This window comes from Nestor notabilis, unplaced genomic scaffold (assembly GCF_000696875.1).
Source record: "Nestor notabilis isolate BGI_N333 unplaced genomic scaffold, ASM69687v1 scaffold19176, whole genome shotgun sequence".
In the NCBI taxonomy this organism is placed as follows: Eukaryota; Metazoa; Chordata; class Aves; order Psittaciformes; family Psittacidae; genus Nestor; species Nestor notabilis.
This window is the reverse complement of record NW_009932632.1, coordinates 21,794-40,632: the sequence shown is the minus strand read 5'-3', so window position 1 is coordinate 40,632 and position 18,839 is coordinate 21,794. Positions and strand designations below refer to the sequence as shown.

The window sequence follows — 18,839 nt, the reverse complement described above, 5'->3', positions numbered from 1 at the left end:
GACGCCTTAACCCCCCCCCCCCCCCCCCCCCCGTGATAATGCTGAGATTTAAGAAACTAGGCTATTGTCATCTCTTACCTGCTCTGTCCGTAATTATGCTGCCACCCCGGAGGCACTGTCTGTGTGCTTTTCCATGTGAGGAAAGCCATGTGAGGCTGTTCTGGGGAGCTCACGGGGATTTGGGGTGCCACGCACCCAGGCAGCACAGTGGCCTCTAGTGGCAACCGCTCACATCCAGCATTGGAGAAAGAAACCTGCCGATGAATCCTGAGGGGCCGCCTGCTCCCTAGGACTATTAGGAGCACAATCCGCATTGCCAGAGGAGAGGCATCCCTACGCGAGGGCAGCGCCTTGGTGCCCGGCAGGGTCCTAAGCACGCCCAGGAACCCCATCTGCCCTGAGCAGCCACACCTGAGACCCCCACCCGTGCCCTCTCCACCCATGGCCCTGGAGATCCATTTAAGCTCAGGCCCAGTCCCTAGTTCTGCTTCGGCCGCTGCAGCCCTGGCCCTGTATAGCTTGTGCTATAGGCAGCCCAACTCCAGTGCCCTCTTCTGGTGGGACATCGGAGCTACGTGGCAGCTCTGTCTCCTGGATGTACCTGAGTTGCGTTGCAGCCTTATCCCATCTCCTGCAGCTCTGTAAGCTGAGTGTCCTGCAGGTCTGGGTCCCTTAGGACACGCAGTGAGCAGCCTGCATGCCGAAGGAAAGGTGGCTTATACTATAAACTTTTTTATAAGGGGGAGTATCTTGGGCTTTCTTCAACTTGGTCACCCATTTCTAAAATGTTTGTAGGTCCTTTACAGCTTAGGGAGTCTTTTTCCCTCTGCTGAGTTTGCCTGGAGCTGCCTGAAGAACTTACTAGCACATCAGCTGCTTCAGGAAACCAAGTTGAGCATGTCTGGGGAGATGGGGTCTTGAAGGCTTCCTTTGGACAGAGGTCCTGGAAATAAATCTTGGGAGACTGAGCACAGCCAAAGCTAGTGTTTTTAGTGCTTGGTTTTATGCTGCCTTTAGCTCATGTGTGAGGCAATAGGTTCATATATTTCTTTGCAGAAAAGTCCCCAGATCCTATAGGAAAAGTAGGTGGTAGTTCTCAATGTCACAGTAAAGGTAGTAAAGGTATCCTTCTTTCCTGGAGCAATTGCATCTTTTGGCTTTATCCTAAGACCTCAAGGACCTCATATGAGAAGCAGAAATAAGCACCAAGTCTTGCCTGGTAGTCCATGCTCTCATGCAATCCTCTTGCCCCATTTCCCTGAGGTTTGCTTGGTGCAGGTTAGGAAATCCTTCCATCTCCATCCCAGAAAGTTTGCCTTCAACTGGCCTAGTCTGCTGTGTTGCTGGGAGGGAGGAGAGCTGGCCTGCAGCCCATCAGCAGCAGGAGGGGACCCAGGCAGAAGGTACACCCACATTCTGAGCTCCCTGGATGTTATGAAGCCCATCATCAAAGAAAATGTGAGGCTGGATCTGGGCGAGGATGGGGCCCTTGGGAGCCCCGTCCATGAAGAAAGCCTCATCGATTTCCAGACCCCATTCCCGGAGTGTCTTGATGGCTCGGATGCCCATGTCCCGGCCACTGCGGGCGGTCACCAGGTAGGTGCGGATGGGGGATTTTTCCTGGCTGAATTTCTTGCGCATCTTCCCAAGGTGCATGGCAAAAGCCTTCAGGGGACCCTGGAAGCACAGCAAGACACTTAGGAGTGGATGAGAAACAAGGAGACACCTACTTGGCCTTTACAAGCCACATGTCCCTCCTCCAGGGTTTCTCGGGGCCCTGCAGAGCACAGGATGACTGTAGGGTGCAGGATTACAGAATGCTGGGACTGGTCCCGTGCACTGGGGCACTTGGGAGGAAGGTGGGTGTTGTGCTCATCCTAATCCCAAAGTGACCAGGAAAGTACATCCCAGTGAGCAGTGCCTCTGGGTCTGAGTCCTGCAGGGACTTGCACAGCAAGAGGTCCCACCCTACAAAAGGTGATGTTCAGGGTCACTACAACCCTAGATACTGGGGAGCTGATGCTCACTTACAGGAGACATCAGGCCAGATCCACCTCCAGTGGGACTCCAGATCAGGCCCACACCAGATGTGGTGAATGCAAAGGGAGCCTGTAAGGTGGTTTTTGTTTTTTTTTTTCTTTTTTGGCTGCTCATGACAAAGCAATAGTAGGAAAAATGTTCATGGTGGGTGCAGAGCCTGTGGATGCCCATGAAACTGAGGAGGCTTGCTCACCTCTCCCATAGGCACATCCTCCATTGCTTGCTCATACTGCACTGCCTCCTCCAGCCCCTGCTCTTGGAAGATCTGGTCTGTCTCACTGGAGAAGAGCACAGCATCCCCATCGAACACCACACGGAGTGGGGTGCTGGGGGCCTGCACCTCCTGCTGAAAGACGAGCGCTGCCGAGACGCCTACGGAACAGAACAAGGTGGGGGTCAGGAGGTACACCCCTCCTGGGGGCAGCTGTCGTGCATGGACATCTGCCATGGCCCCATCCCACACTGCAATATCGGGATCTCCAAGGCTTTCTGTGGAGGTCGGCCCAGCCTTTCTAGGGCTGTGTTATTCCCTAATAGGGATGAGTGAGAAAGCGCTGTTGATCACAGACTGATGAGATACTGAGACCTGCTAAGAGGTGATGGGTGGTTGTGTAGGCATGAGGAGTCCTCCTCCTGATGCTCGATCACCCTGCCAAACCTGGCTTTAATGCCCAGATTTAGCACTCCATGCTGTGAGTCATAGGGACTGGCACCTCCACTTGATTGGGGTAATTGGCTTAATTACAGGTCTCTTCCTACATCTGTTCCCTGTCTGCCCTCATCTTTGGATCCAGGCCTCTGGATGAAAGACACTTGTCAGAGCAATGATTCTCTTCAGTGAGGCTTCAGGAATGTGCTGTTCAGAGTAGGGAAGCCCAGGTTGCAGATGGCTTTCTCCTGACCTTGAAGGACCTTGGCCAGCTGATGTGCTTATACCCAAGCAAAGTAATAAGGAGGCGATCGACCCCATTACTGCTGCTGTGAGACTGCACTCCCTCTGATCCAGGTCAAGCATGTGCTTATATCTATCACCGAGCACATGGTAACTCTGCATGTACCAAGAAAGCAAATTTCTACAGCATACTCTTGAAGCCCTGGGAACTGCCAATGCACTCTCACTGATTCAGAGAACAGCCATGGGCAGCATCTTTGGTTAGAAAGACTTAAATGACAGGCAGGGTATGACTAGCCCATGGCAGAGCTATGGCCAGAATTATGCATAAAGCACTCGGTGACTTGTGAAGGCATCTTAAGAAACCCTGGTGTGTTTGCAGGCTGCTGGTGGCGACAGAGGGGGAGATTGAACTGTTCAGGATGAGACAGGTAATCAATGTGCCATTCACTCCTTTGCCCCTGTGAAAGCATGGGCTCTGGCATTACCTCTGGGTACTGAGCTGCTTGGGAGAAATGTGGTGGGTTTGGTGACATGTGATGAAGGGGAAAACATACCTCTCCGGAGAGCATTGCAGACGTCTGTCCTGTCAGCTGAGAGGAAGAGCTTGACCCTGTGGGACTTCAGGTACTGTGTAGAGTCTTCATTGCTGACGAAGCAGAACTTGGAGATTTCCAGGCCTTTGGGTCAGGGGATATAAGCAAAGTCTGTTATGGGGCAACATTCTCCTCACAGATCCCCCTTCCCCAGGACTCTGTGCTTTACTGCAGAGCTTGGGGCAATTAACATTCCAGTGCTGTGTGAGGAACCTGCTCATCCTGCATCTTCTTGCCCTGTTGCTCCTATGAAACTTCAGAGCATGGTTAAATATTTCCTTCATCCCCCCACCTTAAATGAGCCTTCCTGACAGCATGCTGGGATTTAGGGTTTTTTAAGAACTCTTTTTCTTCAGGAGCTGCCTGAGGATGCCTTGGCTATGCAAAATGCTGCCAGATCCCCTCGTGTGAAGGATGCGGTTGAAGGGAGCCAGGCTCTGCCAAGGAGCCTGTACCCTGAGTGTGTTCCAGCAGCTGGGGCAAGCTGCAGGAATTGGGCTTGTTCCAAAATAACCCCTTCCTCTTGTACTCCCTGGCTCTGCATTTGCCACTGACGGTCCACAGTGGTGCCTCATCTGCTTTGCAGCCTCCCTGGGAGGGAAGCAGGCACCACTGAGGATGGGGTTCACCTTACCATAGTGCTTGGCACTGTTGATGATGCGCACACCGCTCTCAGGGCTGTTGTTTGAGAGCACCACGATATCAAAGAGGTCCTTCTCTGCTGGGTTGCTCTCCAGGATCTTCTTGTTCACAAGCTGCACTGCCTGTGAGGAGATGAGGCTGTTTGGAGGGGCATGACTGGAGTGGCTTTGCTTAGGACTCGTTTGCAGTTAAGGTTAGTGGGTTTTACTACATCTGTCAGCTACGGCAAGGCAGGCATGTTATGGAGAACCAGACAGCAACCATCCTTCAAAAGCCATTGCCAGGAGAGTAGGGAGCAGGATATCCCACCAGGGGGAGGTGGACATGTGGGACTGGTGAGGAGTACAGATCTCATTGCACTGCAATAAGGCCAAGAGGCCAGGGCAGGTACCCTGTGGTGGGGGTTGAGTCCTCAAGCCAGGAAAGGTGAGCCTTCTCCCCATCCTGTAAGTGTCTGCATGTGTTCCTTGCCAGCTGGGGGGGGCTCACCTGGATGAAGGCAAAAGCTGTGCCCGGTGGCAGGGGCTTGTCCTGGTTGGCCTGCTGGTGCCTTGTGTACTCCTCCTTGCCCTTCTCTAGGTAAAGCTTGTGCTCTTCCTCCAAGCTGAAGATGGCTCTGGTGGTCACTGCAATGACGAGTGCCTCACTGAGATCTTTCTGCAGGACATGGGGGAAAGACTGGTTAGGGGACAGCAAAGAAGGAGCTTGTGGAGGTAGGGTGAGCCTACAGAGGGCTCCACTGACCAGGGCGTGGGGTTGGATGTGGGAGGCATCACAGTTCCTGATGCTAGACTGCCTTTGAAGAGGTGCCACCAGGCCTCTTCCAGGGGCAGGCAGTTGTGAAACCCTAACCTGTCTGGGAAGTGCCATATGCTCTGAGGACAGCTTACACCAGAGGGGATTGCTTCATAACTTTGCTGTTTGTGGGCACAGTACAGCCATGGTCATCTGTTTGTGCTGAGCTGGGCACTGCTAGGTGTCTTTGTGCATACTGGCGGTTTTACCCTTCATTTGTGTCTTCTGGAGAGTCTAATAAAACCTCTGTATATGTAGAAAAGTTGCTGCTTTCTCCCTGGATCCTCCAAAATTTAAGTGTGAGCAAACGTCTTGTCCATGCAACCGGAAGTTCAGCCCTGCAACCTCTTGCCATGTGGAAATCACATGGACATCACTGGGACCAGGTGCCCAGCAGCCCTGGAATAAGTCACTTCTGAAACCTAGGCACGAGCAATTCAGGCCACCACATCTTTGGGTTGTGGTGTGTCCTCTCCTGCAGTGGCATTTCAAAACTTGTTGTAGAAATACAGGATGTGTTTTGTAATGAACAGCCTTTTACCTGTTTCACATCGGTGTTTATGACTGTGCTTTCAGGCTCTGCCATCTTCGACTTTCAGCCTTAAAGATAAAATATGCAATTAAACTGATATAATATAGCAAATCTAGAGGGAGGGAGAGTGAGATAGGGGACATCCTACTTGCCAACTGGAGCAGCCCAAATAAACCTGCTTATGCGGACAACAGCTCTGCTCTGGGAAAACCTGGTCTAATAGTTCAAATTAAATATGATGGAAAAGTGGCTTTTCAACCACAGATTCCAGCTCCCACCCCCGAGTATTTTCCTCTGGGGGAACTGCTGAAGGCAGTTGAGGAGCTCTTTTCCCAGCAAAATAAGTCTGGTTTTAAAAGCCAAAATAGGTCAGATTTTATGGATAGGCTTCTAGTTCACATCCTTCTTGCTACTTTTGCTTGAATGGTGAATCTGTATCCACAAATACGCAAGTTCACTGTGTGTGCAGCTGTAAAAGGTCTAAGTAGAGAGGTATGGTGAGGGCTTGGGTGCAGTATGGGACCCCCCCTCAATGTGGCTGGTCTGCTCCTCCACAGCCCTGTGAGCCAGCTAGCCTACACTGAAGGCCTCGGTGAAGGCTGTGTTAACCCATGTCTGGCAGATGAAAGGCTTGTGGTGGTTACATGGTCTGCCTGTGCCTAGCAGCTGAATCATAAACCCCTTTTATTATTGTACACCCAGGTCCTGTGGTTTCTGTAACCACCATGCCCTACATTTCACTTATATGCACTAGTCAGTGTTAAAAGTAGACTTAGGATTCAGCCTGTGGGATGGGAACTGTTCCCATTCCCATGAAATGGGATCCCATGGCAGTTATTTCCATCCAGTGGCTCCTACAAATACACTGCGGAGTTTCTCTGTGGAGCAAAGGCACCAAAGACTGTTCTACACTGATGTGCTGGGGATGGCAATGGGGTTAAAAACGCATTTACCAGTTCATGTCCCACATGATTACTAGGTTGGGGGGCTGTGCAAGCATAAACCAAAGCCAGTGTAAAGGGCAAGTTAGGCTGTCCAGAGAGACCTTTAATTCTGCCCAATTTTCTTTAATTAATTTTTATTATTCAGGGACTGCAAAGTGTCGCCTGGGCTGGTAGGTAACACGCTTGGCTGATATGAGCCCTAAGAACCAGTCTTACCATGTGCACCCCATGACTGCCCCTAGAGTGGAAAGCTGTGCTGGCAGGGCTACTCCCCCAGCCAGGGGGTCTCTGGAAAGCCAGGAGATGCTGAGCATCCCTCTGCTTCCTCCACCTGTACCTCATGCTGGGAAGAGGTCTCCCAGAGAGCAGGGCAGAGGGTGATAAAGAGGGTGGGAGAAACTGTCCTCTGACAGAATTTCACCCAAATACTTTTCCGAAAGTGAAAATTAAAGGAGAGGAGGCAGTGGAGCTGAGCAGCCGTTCCCGGAGAGAGAATACCACCTCTCATTTCTGCCCTGTTCTTCCAAGTACTGCAAACCAAACCCGACTTCTCCATTCCACCTACTTGTCGCTAATAACTACAGTATTGTTTGCACACAGATATGCATATATGCACACATTTCCGTTGCGAGCAACTCCCATGTACGCGGTGCCAGGCACACAGAAAAGCATTTCGGGTGGGTGCTCGCTGGCGCCGCAGCTCACCCTAGAGCTGCGCAGCACGGAGCAGACAGCACCCCACCGCACGCAGCCAGGATTTTGTCAGAGAGGAAAGCACACACTCACCGTGAGCGCTGCCGCTGCTCCCCGGCGCAGCCTGTCCAGTGGCAGCATCCCAGCTCTGCCCAAGACGCTGCTGTTTATATTTCCCCCTCCCGGTGCTGACAGGAAGCGGGGCGGCACTGGGCTGGGATGCAGCTCCGCTCCCCGCTGTGCTGGGATTTGTAGGCAGCAGGGCCAGACTGCATTTCCCAGACGGCACTGCACAAGAGGCTCAAGGCAGCTCAGGTTTCTCCGTGGCCATGGCCAGAGACAGAGCCGTGCTGGCAGCCCTGGTCCTACTTTTTGGGCTCCCTTGGAGCTTGAGCTCAGTCGGCACTCGCTGCCCACAAGCACTGCAGCGCTGTCTGTTTCTGTAGGGAGGTATTTATAGCGTGCCTTCAGACCTCTTATTTTCCCCTTGAACACGTAATGGTTGTGGTTTTGACTGGAAATACAGGGGTACGTGTTGAAGAACGGCTTGCAGTGTATACAGGCAGATGTAGGGAGCTGGGCTAGGGAGAAAGGCTGGTGCAGAGCATGGCAGGGTCAGCGGGGGCTCACTACATACACAATTTTACTGTAATGTTTTATGTCCTTTTCCCTTCTTTTCTGAAAGCTGCCTCTTAAACACTGCTTTCTGCAGGGGTGATTTTTGGGCTGGGATCTTGCTTTTCCAGGTGGGCTGTGGAGCATCCAGTCCTGTGAGGCTCATGATGCTGAAGTATTTCAGCATCCCCTTTCTGCCCACGAGTGAGATTTGGGGCAGAGGAATGGGGGCTGCACAGAGGAGATGCTGCCATCCTGCAGCTTTTCCCTTGCCCAGCTGGGGCATGTCCCCGCCCTGCTGCTGGAAGATGACCCATAGCAGCAGCCTTCCCAGCCTGGGTCCCTACAAGGAGACCAAACTCACCTGCATTAGGGCCAAGCAGCCATCTCCCTGTATAGCCCCAAGTTATCACTAGCATTACCAAAGTGTGAGCTGCAGTCAGGGTCCTGTGCAGCTTGACTTCACCAAGATGCTTCTTTCTAGCAAACAGCCTGCTGGAAAGACTGCTGATAATGCTCAGCTTGTGGCATGTATATGCAAACTCCTTTTCCCCAAGTAATTTTACTGGGCATCTTCCCTTTTCCCCTGCTTCCCTTATGCATTTCTCCCATGTGTTCTCTGGGACTGCCAGATTAGAGCAGAAAGTGTTTTGACATCTATGTCCCCCTGCAGAGCTTTGCTGCAGCATTCCCGTAGCATCTCCTGCTCCTGAAGATGATGCTTCTCTGAACAGCAGGAGTGGAGGGCACGTGCGAGCAGAACTGTGTCTTGGGTGGCTGAGGGGAAGCCTCAGCACTTCTGCCGTCTCCAGACTCCTGCTGTGGCAATGCCTTGGTGATCATGTGAAAATCTGGCAGGACTGGTGAGCCAGGGTGGCCAGGCAGAGCTGGGACAGGTCTGGTTTCTGGAGCCTCTACCCCCATGTCTCTGTCAGCCATCAGGCACCAGCGGTATCTCTCCCTGCTTACAGCACCACCCCAAATTTCTGTGGTAAGAATGTGGGTTTTGGGCTGACTTTGCTGAACTGGCAGCAAGGGAAGAAGTGTGCAAGCATAAATTTAACACGACAGGGATGCTAGTGAAGTCACTCCTGGCCATGTGCCTGGCACTTCTCCCGTTGGTGCTGGGGGATGGAGCCACCCAAGCAGTATCCCCATTCTCTGTTTCTCTGTGTTGGAGCAGAGCATCCCTGTTCATCCCTGCTGCCACACACATTTCACAGGTCCTTGCATGGTGCATTAAACCACTGTGTGCCCCTGTGGGCCAATGAACTGGGCTCCCCAAGTGCAGAGCTCACCAGGGATGGATGCAGCATGGCATTCATCCTCTTGCAGGAATCTGTCCCCTTGTACTAAGTGTCTGCAGCCACGTGGTCCAGCCCAGCATTGCTGTAGGGATAACTTAGAGAAGCCAATTTGTTGTGGCACAGAGCCGGTCAGCAATGCCCACAGGCTTCTTACAGGCAGGAGGGCAGCTTTTGCTTCCTGGTCTGTCAGGGAGTTCCCCTCTGGCTTTTCCCCTGCGTGAGCAGCGCTTGGGTCAGCAGTGAGGTGGGGCCGAAGGCGCTGCTGGGGCCGCCCGGTTCCTGGGCTGTCAAAGCAGACTTTCCAGTTTCGTCTGTGCTGTGCAGCCACCATCCTCACTGCACCCTCTGATCTGCACCCGGTGGGGTCCCATCTCATCCGCAGCATGCCCCTGCCACACGCAGTGGCTGTGCCCAGAGTCTGTGCGACAGGGAAGGGAGTCTGAGCTGGGAAGGATACTCGTTGGTAAGTCTGTTTTCTCGGGAGCCTGGCCAGGACAGTATGGGAGTGAGAAGCAGGGCTCCCCCAGCCCCTTTTCCAGGGATGCTCGGTGCTCCCTGTAAGGCCCACTGAGACTGGACTGCCTCTCCTGGTCCACAGCAGGTCCATCCCCATTGTCCCCAAAACAGTGGCTCATGTCACACCACGGGGCTGGGATGTGCTGTTTTTAAATCAGGGCCAGTGTTGCACCAATATGACACAGCCCATGGGGGGCCTGGCAGGGAGAATGTGCTGAGACACCTAATTCTGTGCTGGGTGGGTGCCTGCTTGCCTGGGCTGTTGTGTCCACCCACCTCCACAGCCTGAAGCCATAGCCTGGCACCTCCTAAATACCACAGGCACGTCACCAGCCACCACTTTCCGCACGCAGAGACAGGAGAAACCAATCATTAAAGCTGCTGGTGCTGAGGCTGCAAGTAGAGCTTCGGTGCCCAATGGCACAGACTTCTTAGGTGGCCCTGGGCAAGTCATTTAGCATGCACCTCATTGCCCCAGTCACGATGCCGCAGGGATGACAGCAATTCTCATGTCTCTGCAGCCCTACGGCCACATGTGGCAGAGCCCACTGTTGGAAAATTAAAGGCTCTGGCTGGTTTCATGGACTCAGTGGAGGGAAGTGCAGACATGGTTTCTTCCCAGGATGATCCCTCTGCAAGGAGCCATGGCCCCGTGGGGTGGGCAGAACGCAGGCAGAACAAGATGGTGTTGGCTGCTTGCGCAGGGGCCCACAGGGACAGAGGGCAGGCAGCTGGGGCAGCCAAGGCAAATAGGCACATACCTGCCAGCCTCAGTCATGGCACTTGGACCAGGTGCCACCACTGCCATGATAGCTGCAGACATGCTGGCTGCTCAGCTGGGCTCCTGGCACACCTCTCCTGCTGCCGCTCCTCACCTGAAAGGAGGCAAGAAGGAAGTGTTGGCTATGAGGAAGTGTTCATGCTAGAGTAAGAGCCTTGCTGTGGGGAGAGCAGTAGTGGAAAACCACTCTGCTTTAAATTTGAATCCTCCCCTTAAGCTGCGTCAGTGTTGCCATGTGCACAGGTTGAGCTTACGCAGTTTTCCAGCCGTCATGACCCCAGCCTGGTGGCACCACTGTCACCTGCAGTGAAGGCAAGCCCAGGAGCAAATCCTCTCATTCCTCAGCCCTGCAAGAGGGTGGGAAATAGTGGAGAAAGGGTGTTAGCTAATGGTGGGGCTGAGCAAACCCTTCACCGGCCTGGCCAGCGAGAAGCCAGCTCCAAACAGCTCTTGTTTTTTTCGCCTATGGCTTGATAATCCCTCTTCTCAAGACCAAATGAAACTCCCTTATCCAGTTGCCTACTCCCTGTCCTTTCTGAAGGCAGGTTTACAAGGATTTAAATAAGGCTGTAGGTGAGGGGCCATCTGGCCCAGAGCCCTCCCTGCCCATGGCTCCCTCTGGCTCCATTTCACACCTCATTGCCAAAGTGGCCAAGCCCTAAATGCTGGCCTCTATGTTTTAATTGTGTTTGCTCTCATTAATGCTCTGGGCCACTGGTAGCGCACATGCTACTGGAAAGGAATTCCCCACCCTGTTAATTTTGCTTGTGTCCCCAGGTCACCCCAGCTTAGCCATGGCACTGGCAGCCAGCAAAGGCAGAGCAACAGCCTCCCCACTCACCGGCAGGCTCCCGGCGCCCACCACCACTACTATCCATCCCGGCTTCTGGGGGGGCCGGCCTAGCTGGAGACCACCACCACTACTATCCATCCAGGCTTCTGGGGTGGCCGGCTTAGCTGGATCCCATGTGAGTATGGTGGCGCTTGCCCTGCTCTCTCAGGCAGTGTTATCTGGTGGGGCTCCTGGGCTCTGAGGCTGTGTAACCACTTCTTCCTCCCTCCAAATCTCTTTTTCCAGTGGGGTCCATCAGGGTGGGGCTGCTGCAGAGTGGTACTGCACTGCTATAGAAGTGCAGGGCATCCTTGATGCCCATCTGGGGAATGGTCTCCAACCACAGCCTCCCTGCATGGGGCCTGTCCAGGTTTATAGGGGCAGTTTTGAAAGCACAACTCCTTAATACTGCGGCACCAGGAAGGGGTTTAAATGCACTTTATATGTTTTTGCTTGGTTTTAACTCTTCTGTCCATCTCTGCTCCCCAAATGTCACACCAGTACCCAAATGGGCACTCATCGCTGTGGCTGTGGCAGTGGCCATTCTCCTCCTCCTGTTCCTGATCTGCATCATCAAGTGCTGCTGTGGCAAGAAGAAGCCCAAGAAGAAGGAGAGAGTCAGCTTGCATGCTGTCAGCAGCTCCACCATGGCCAGCCTTGTGTGTCCTGCTTTCCCCTCTTCCCCACCTCCCTCCTTCCTGAGGGGTTTGCTGCCATACTGCCTGGTCCTGGGGGTGGTGGAAGCATGGCATGGCCAAGGATGTGGCTGAGCACATCTTGAGGGTAGTCCTGCTTTCTGCCACAGGTCCAGCCCGAGATGGAGGACCTGGAGCAGGTCGTGGAGCAGACAGGGCGAGGAAAGCTGCAGTACTCCCTGGAGTACAACTTCCGTGCGCAGGAGGTGGGGATGCTCATGGCCATGGCAGTGAAAATGCTTTATTCTTGCATGGTCCCTCTTTGCTGCCTACTGAGGTGCACTCTACCCTTTTGCACCCCTTCCGCTACCTGCAGCCTGCTGTCTCTCACACCTGCGTGGCATGTAGGCATCCTCCCTTCTACATTCAGTTGCTTTCCACCAAGCCCCCAGTCATCTGGCCCCATCCTCCTCCACCCAGTGACCTTGTGCATCACTCCTTTTAAGCTGAAGGTTGGTGTGAAGCAGGCAGCTGAGCTGAAGGCCATGGACAGTGGAGGCACATCCGATCCATACGTGATTGTGTACCTAACGTCCGATATGAAGAAGAGGTATGAGACCAAGGTTTACCGCAAGACCCTGAACCCTGTCTTCAATGAGAGCTTCATTTTCCAGGTAGGAAGCTGCAGCTGATCATGTTTTTTAGTCCCATCAAGAGTGTTTTGTGGGCACTGCTCCCTGGGCAAAAACCTCTCCAGGCAGGGAGTTGCCTTCACAATCAAGATGTGGAAGCACCAGAGAGAAAGACTTTTTATTGCATCTGCTGCTTTGTCCCATGGGGCAGGGCTGCCACCAAGGAATGAGTCCAGGCTTTCGGGTCTTCCCCTCAGGTACCCCAGGCAGAGATGCCTGAATCCACGCTGGTGATGCAGATCTATGACTTCAACCGCTTTACCAAGCATGACATCATTGGTGAGGTCCGGCTGCCCCTGGCCAGCATCAGCCTGCAGCACGTCATTGAGCAGTGGAGTGACCTGGGGGCAGCCAGTAAAGTGGAGGTTGGTCCTGGCGGATGGGAAACTCTGCAGGGAGGGATGCACTGTTGCTTCTCTTGCTACCACCCTGAGAAGCAGGCTCTTAAGGGCAAACATGAGGGAGGGGAAGACCCAGGAAACCCGGGGCCAGCCTTGTGCTCCAGCCTCAGGTGAACTGGCTCTCTGCTGGGTGCTTATTGCTGGCATCTCTCCAACAGGAAGAACAGCTGGGTGAGATCTGCTTCTCACTGCGCTATGTCCCCAGCACTGGCAAGCTGACGGTGCTCATCCTGGAAGCCAAGAAGCTGAAGCGTATGGATTCTCATGGGCTCTCAGGTCAGCAGGGACTGCTCATGCTCAGATCTCCCTACTCCTTAATGCTGGCACCAAGAGCTGCAAAGCCTTAAAAGCTTTTGGTGCCAAGACCTGCTTCCTGCTGCCACCACTATGACCAGCTCTTGGCTGGCTCCCAACATTGCCCAGCTTGGATACACCAGCTTTGGGCAGAGCTGGAGGTATCTGCCAGGAGGAGATGTCATGGCTGGATGGTATGGGGAGCTTGTGGCAGGAGGAAATGAGCTCTGGGGTGGCTGGTATGGGAAAGAGGGGTGGATGCTCAGCATGAGGAGTGACAAGTGGGACGCCATGCTCTGTCTGGGAATAGCCCAAGGCAGTTGTTTTGTGGCCGAGCTCCTCAGTCAAAAACTGTCACTTGTGCCAGCTGTGTCCTCTCTCCCCTCAGACCCTTTTGTGAAGGTGCATCTCATCCTGAACAGGAAGAAATGGAAAAAGAAGACAACTAGTGTGAAGAAAAACACCTTAAGCCCTTACTTCAATGAGATGTTTGTTTTTAAGGTGCCTTTCAATCAGATCCAGGTAGGTTTCCCTACTGCTCTCAGTCCTGAGCGGGTCCCCATTGTGGTGAGACCCCTCCCACTGACCCTCTTTCTTGTGTCTACCCTCTAGAACGTGGATGTGGTCATCTCCATCTGGGATCATGACAAAGTGACCAAGAACGAGCCCATCGGCAAGCTCTTCCTGGGCTGCCGAGCCACAGGCAACCAGCTGCGGCACTGGTCTGACATGCTGTCCAACCCCCGCCGACCCCTCGCCCAGTGGCACAGCCTGCAGCCCCCCGATGTGGTTGACAAAGCCCTGGGGCTGAAGTCCCACCTCAAGCTGCCCCTGCCCTCCAGATAGTGGGGGTCTCCTCCTCCACCCGGGGAAGAGGATGCAGGACTTGCAGGCAGGTGATGGGCTTCTGTTCAGCAACATCTAGATGTGTTGTCCACTGCTCAGTGTCAGCAAGGAGGGGACTGGAGGCTTTTTTTGGCCAACAGATGATCTTGCTGCTGATGCCTGGAGCAGGGCTTGGCACCGAGGGCAAGGCTGAAGTGGAGCAGAGGATACTAGAAGGGACACTGTGGGTGCAGGAGCTGGCTCAACTGGCCAGGGGGACAAATACACAGAGCTTCAAGAAAATGCAAAATCAGAGTCCACTGATATTTTTCAAGTGGAGGATTAATATGCCAGCAGCCTGTGGTGGGCAGTTTCTTTGGTTGTGAGTAACTTGGCTTGAGTTTTTGGGAAGGCTTTATGCATCCTGTGAAGGTTTTTAAACAAGACCAAGATCTCGAAGTAACCTAAGAGGCTAAGAGGAGAGAAGGAGGACAGGCTGATAAAGAAGCGTGTTGGAGATACAGGACTAGTTCTTTAACACCTCTGCGTAAAATAGGCGTGCTCTGTGTCCTGCCTAGAGGCTAAATGAGACAGCAAAGTCAGCCACTGTTTGTCCACATGGCCTCACTCTTCGTCCATTTTTAGCGCGTGCTAACTTGTGCACCCCAGGGTGTGACTCGGTATGGGCTTCATGAGCAAGCATCATCATGGACCATGCAGATGAGGATGCACAGTGTCAGCTCCATCCACCCTACGTGGTTCTTCAGTACTAGTGCAGCAAGGTTTGCTGGAGCTGCTGCTCTCGCTTTCATGTCATGATCACACTACCCTGATGAGGGCTTAGTTACAGGTTTCTTGTAATCTGGGAGGTTTTTGTGGCCACGTGTCTTGTCCTGCCCTGCTTCATGGAGCCTTGGGGTGAGAGCTGTGTAGTAAAGATCCTTCCTAGAAGGAGGAGGGCATCGGAGAAGTGCCACCTTCTCTATCCTTGAGTATGCTGCAGTTTGGTGTGGCTTGAGAGCAGCTCCCCTGAGCCACCTGCAGCTCACTACATTGGGCCGGAGGAGGGAATCACCCTTTCTCTGAAATACTTCAGCTACAAAGCAGCTGTAGCACCAGAAGATTTGGGCTCATATCATGGAATTTCAGCCCAAAAGACAAAAGTAATCTGCACCATGGGGAGGTGTGGGCACAACTCTAACAGCTATTGCCTGAGCTCTGGAGGGGAGAGCTGGGGCATTAATGAAGAGCCATTAATATTGAAAAGCGGTTAATCTGCAATTACCTGCAGCTCCATGGAGCTGAGAGTTAAACAAACATAGTGAAGCTGAGGAATATTATGAAAACTCTTGATAGAGATTAATGACCTGAGTTTAGCCGTAAAAAGCTGCTGTGTCTGCTTCTTGATAAATATTCTCCAGGCTTCACCATGGCTGTGAGGAGGGAGGAAATGACAGGGTGGTTTTGAGATGGCTGTAACAAGTGGACTGTGCCTTCTGCTGGAGAAATAGCATCTGCTGGCAGCCGCTAATGAGATGGAGGAGGAAATCAGTCACCTGAGAAAGACTTGTAAATGGATGCTTTAAAGCCTCAGCCTTCAGTCTCAGCCTTAAATCAGGCTGGAACAGGCTGTGCAGAAGGGAGCATCTCTGAATTGGGTTTGGGGTTCCGAATCCATTGCCAGATTGGGGTTTTTTTGTTTTGTTTTGGTTTTTTTTGGTGATGCTGTGTGATTTAGGGCCATGCTGGACCCAGAAGAGCTTTAGGGAACAGGCATTTTTTATTTGTGAGTGTTTTTTCCAGCTCCCTTTTCTGAAGTCATGGCCTTGGGGTTCATTGCATAATTTACATGGCCAGGCATAAAAGAACATGCATATTAGTCCCAAAATGGACCTGGTTGAAGAAGGTGCAAGGACGTCCCATCCTTGAGAAATGTTACCCGCAGTACCAGTGCCCGTCGCTCGTCTCTACAGCTTTGGCTCTGCTTGGAGCCCAAATCACCAGTGCAGTCCCATGGACAAGGGAAGCCTGTGGTGCTTTTAGGACGGAAGCCAGGGAAACTAGGGCAGAGCACCTCTCTCGTCTGGCTCTGGGCATCCTGGGGTGAGCATTGCTGTAGTAAAACTCAGCAAACCCATTTGTTTGCTGAAGAGGGAGAGGTGAGTGGGTGATCTCCACCCAGCTCCAGTTTTTAATGGACTGCCAAGGCTGCTTTCTTCCACTGTCATTGCTTTTCCTTCTCAGTCTGCCTTGTGCTCTTGTAACAGGGCTTTGAGCACTTTCCTCCTCTGGCAGGATCCTCTTAGCATCTGCCGGTAGCTGTTTGAAGCAGGGCTAGTGGAGCTGGGCTTCGTTATCGTGAAATAAGCCATGGCCTTTCAGTTCTTAAAAGGGGCCTATAAGAAAGATAGGGAGAGACTTTTTAGCAGGGGCTGTTGCGATAGGATGAGGGGCAATGGTTTTAACCTAAAAGAGGGGAGATTCAGGCTGGATGTGAGGAGAAAATTCTTTACAATGAGGGTGGTAAAATATTGGCACAGGTTGCCCAGGGAGGTGATGGATGTGCTGTCCCTGGAGACATTCAAGGCCAAACTGGATGTGGTTCTGAGCACCCTGATCTAGTTCAAGATGTCGCTGCTCATTGCAGGGGGTTTGGACTAGATAACCTTTGAAAATCCTTTCCAACCCAAACTGTTCTGTGATTCTATTCTGTGATTCTTCTATGAATCTATGAATCTATGAAAGTGAACACAGCCTGCTTGTGAGCCTATTCACAGGGAGGTGGACAGCCCTGTCTTGTGTGCAAGCATCTCCTTTTCACCTCTTTTGGCCTTTGTAAGGTTAGTTGTCCCTTATCTTACCAAGGCCATATGTCTGAGCACCTTCTGCCTCACCAACACTCCTCGTGTACTTGGAGGGGCCTGCAGCAGGAGGATTCCCTGGTGGAGGGTGCAACAAGAAGAGAAATTAAAAGGAAGGAGAACCAGCTTGTGTCTGTGCTGGATTCCCACGTCTGCATCTAGAGGGCAGGGCAGGTACATGCTGTGAGCTGGGTCTCGGTGTCAACTGGTCTGTGGCCTCGTTAGAGCCTCACCAGCAAGGATTTCTTCTGAAGATGGAGTGTGTGTGAGAGAGGGAGAGCAAGCTGTGATATTGTGGTGCAAGCGCGTTCCCATTGCCACGGAGCCATTGGCAGCCGTGCAGTGATGCTGGCCTTTTCCAGGAGGCAGGAGCCAGCCCTTGCCTGATCCTGCACTGCCGGGGTAAAGGGGGTTTTGCTGGTGGGTTAAGGGGGTCAAAAGCAGGTATCCAAAGCCAGACAGCACTGTGCAAGGTGCCTGGGTGCTGGGTGAGGCATTTGTTCCTCTGCTTTATGCAAGGGACAGTCCCTCTGCATTTAATTAGCAGCTTTGCAGGTCAGTGGCAAGAGGAAAAGCAGGGCTTGGGCCAGGCAAAGGTCTGTTAAAGGAAGCAAGAAGTACCGAAAATGGAGGTGTTTTGTATTAAGATTTATAATCTCAATTATTTACATGCAGATCCGAGACTTCTGACCTCCAGAAGTCCCTCCCAAAGCAAACTATTCCCCTGTTCAGTGTTTTTTATGATATTTTTCCTGCACTTCAGGAAATCAAGTGAGAGCGCTGCACCAGGAGAAGGCTGAGCCTTATACATGCTTGTCACTAGTCATCTGCCATGAGACAGAAATGATTATGGGCTGTCATCGTTCAGCCTGGGTATGGGTTGGCTGTCCTCCAGCCACAGATTTTTTGGCTAGTCTCACAGTTTCTGAGAGCTGGAGAGTATCTAAGCTCTTCTTACCAGCAGCAAGCGTGCCTGTTTTATAAATATTTGTTAGCTAGCATCATTACATCTTGCAATTTTATGGGCAAAACGTGTACTTAGCCATGCATGGGTTTCTTTTTTAAAAGCTCCAGCTTCTGGATTTGTCATATGCAGGTTTGCACTTTTTTCTATTGAAGAACACTTTTATCCTTTGTGGGTGGGGAAATACCTGAGGATGCCCTCCAGCTCGAAACCCAGAGGAAAAGCAAGAGGATGGTGGATACTGCACCCAGCATCCTGCCCTTGCCTACAGTAAAGCACTGTGGTGGTGCTGGGGAACTTTGCTGAGGATTCTGCACCAACACAGGATGGGAGGGATGGCTGGTCTCAGCTAATCAGCCTCTGGGAAACTCCAGTGGGAAAAAGGGGTGCTGGGAGAGCCCCCTTACTGGGTGATGATGGGAAAGGGTGGATGGGAGAGGTTGTGCCTGGGTGCTGGGGTCTCCAAGGGGCGTACAGGGAGGGGAGGGGGAATGGGAGGTGGGCTGTGGGATGGTACTGACCTTGGGAGAGTTTGTGATTTATCACTCTATTTCTGGAGATTTATGGCCACTTTTTGGTTTTGTTTTTAACTGATACCCTTTCTCGCTGCTGCTTCATTTTGGCACAGAGAGCCTGGAGGATCTTTTGAGAGCAAAGACATGTTGCAACCATACTCTTTTGAGCACACAAAGTCTCAGCCTATTCTCCAGACATGTTCTGGGTCATGTCCTTGTCTTCAGCAGGCTTTGAGGATGTGCAGACACATGGAGGATTGTGATGAGGTGTCAGGTCACTGTGGTAATACTATCTAGGGGCAGGCTTGGTGGGAATGCCAAAGGGATCACCTCCTGGATGCATCAGCTGCTGGGCACAGACCAGTGTTGGGCAGAAGTTCTGGCTTTTCAGATGGCCTGCCAGCTCAGCCTGGGGCCATGGAGACAGGGCCATGCTGTGGTAGGGTCTGAGGCACCTTCTGTGCCAA

At 52.5% G+C, this 18,839-nt stretch overlaps 2 protein-coding genes across 2 annotated transcripts; one reads left to right on the top strand and one right to left on the bottom strand.

Moving 5' to 3' along the window:
* Positions 1 to 1,374: 1,374 nt before the first annotated feature.
* On the bottom strand, positions 1,375 to 5,560 carry LOC104407269 (cytosolic 5'-nucleotidase 1A-like). Its single transcript, XM_010016504.1, has 6 exons — positions 5,507 to 5,560; positions 4,660 to 4,827; positions 4,163 to 4,292; positions 3,490 to 3,612; positions 2,234 to 2,412; positions 1,375 to 1,677 (listed from the first exon to the last, which is right to left on the bottom strand). The coding sequence occupies exons 1-6, from the start codon at positions 5,549 to 5,551 to the stop codon at positions 1,375 to 1,377; spliced, it is 948 nt and encodes a 315-aa protein (XP_010014806.1). The 5' UTR covers positions 5,552 to 5,560.
* Positions 5,561 to 10,348: 4,788 nt separating this feature from the next.
* LOC104407270 (synaptotagmin-2-like) lies at positions 10,349 to 14,053 on the top strand. The gene is made up of 9 exons (XM_010016505.1): positions 10,349 to 10,457; positions 11,289 to 11,321; positions 11,687 to 11,844; positions 11,991 to 12,086; positions 12,327 to 12,494; positions 12,710 to 12,877; positions 13,072 to 13,189; positions 13,596 to 13,729; positions 13,820 to 14,053. The coding sequence occupies exons 1-9, from the start codon at positions 10,349 to 10,351 to the stop codon at positions 14,051 to 14,053; spliced, it is 1,218 nt and encodes a 405-aa protein (XP_010014807.1).
* The last annotated feature ends 4,786 nt before the right edge of the window (positions 14,054 to 18,839 follow it).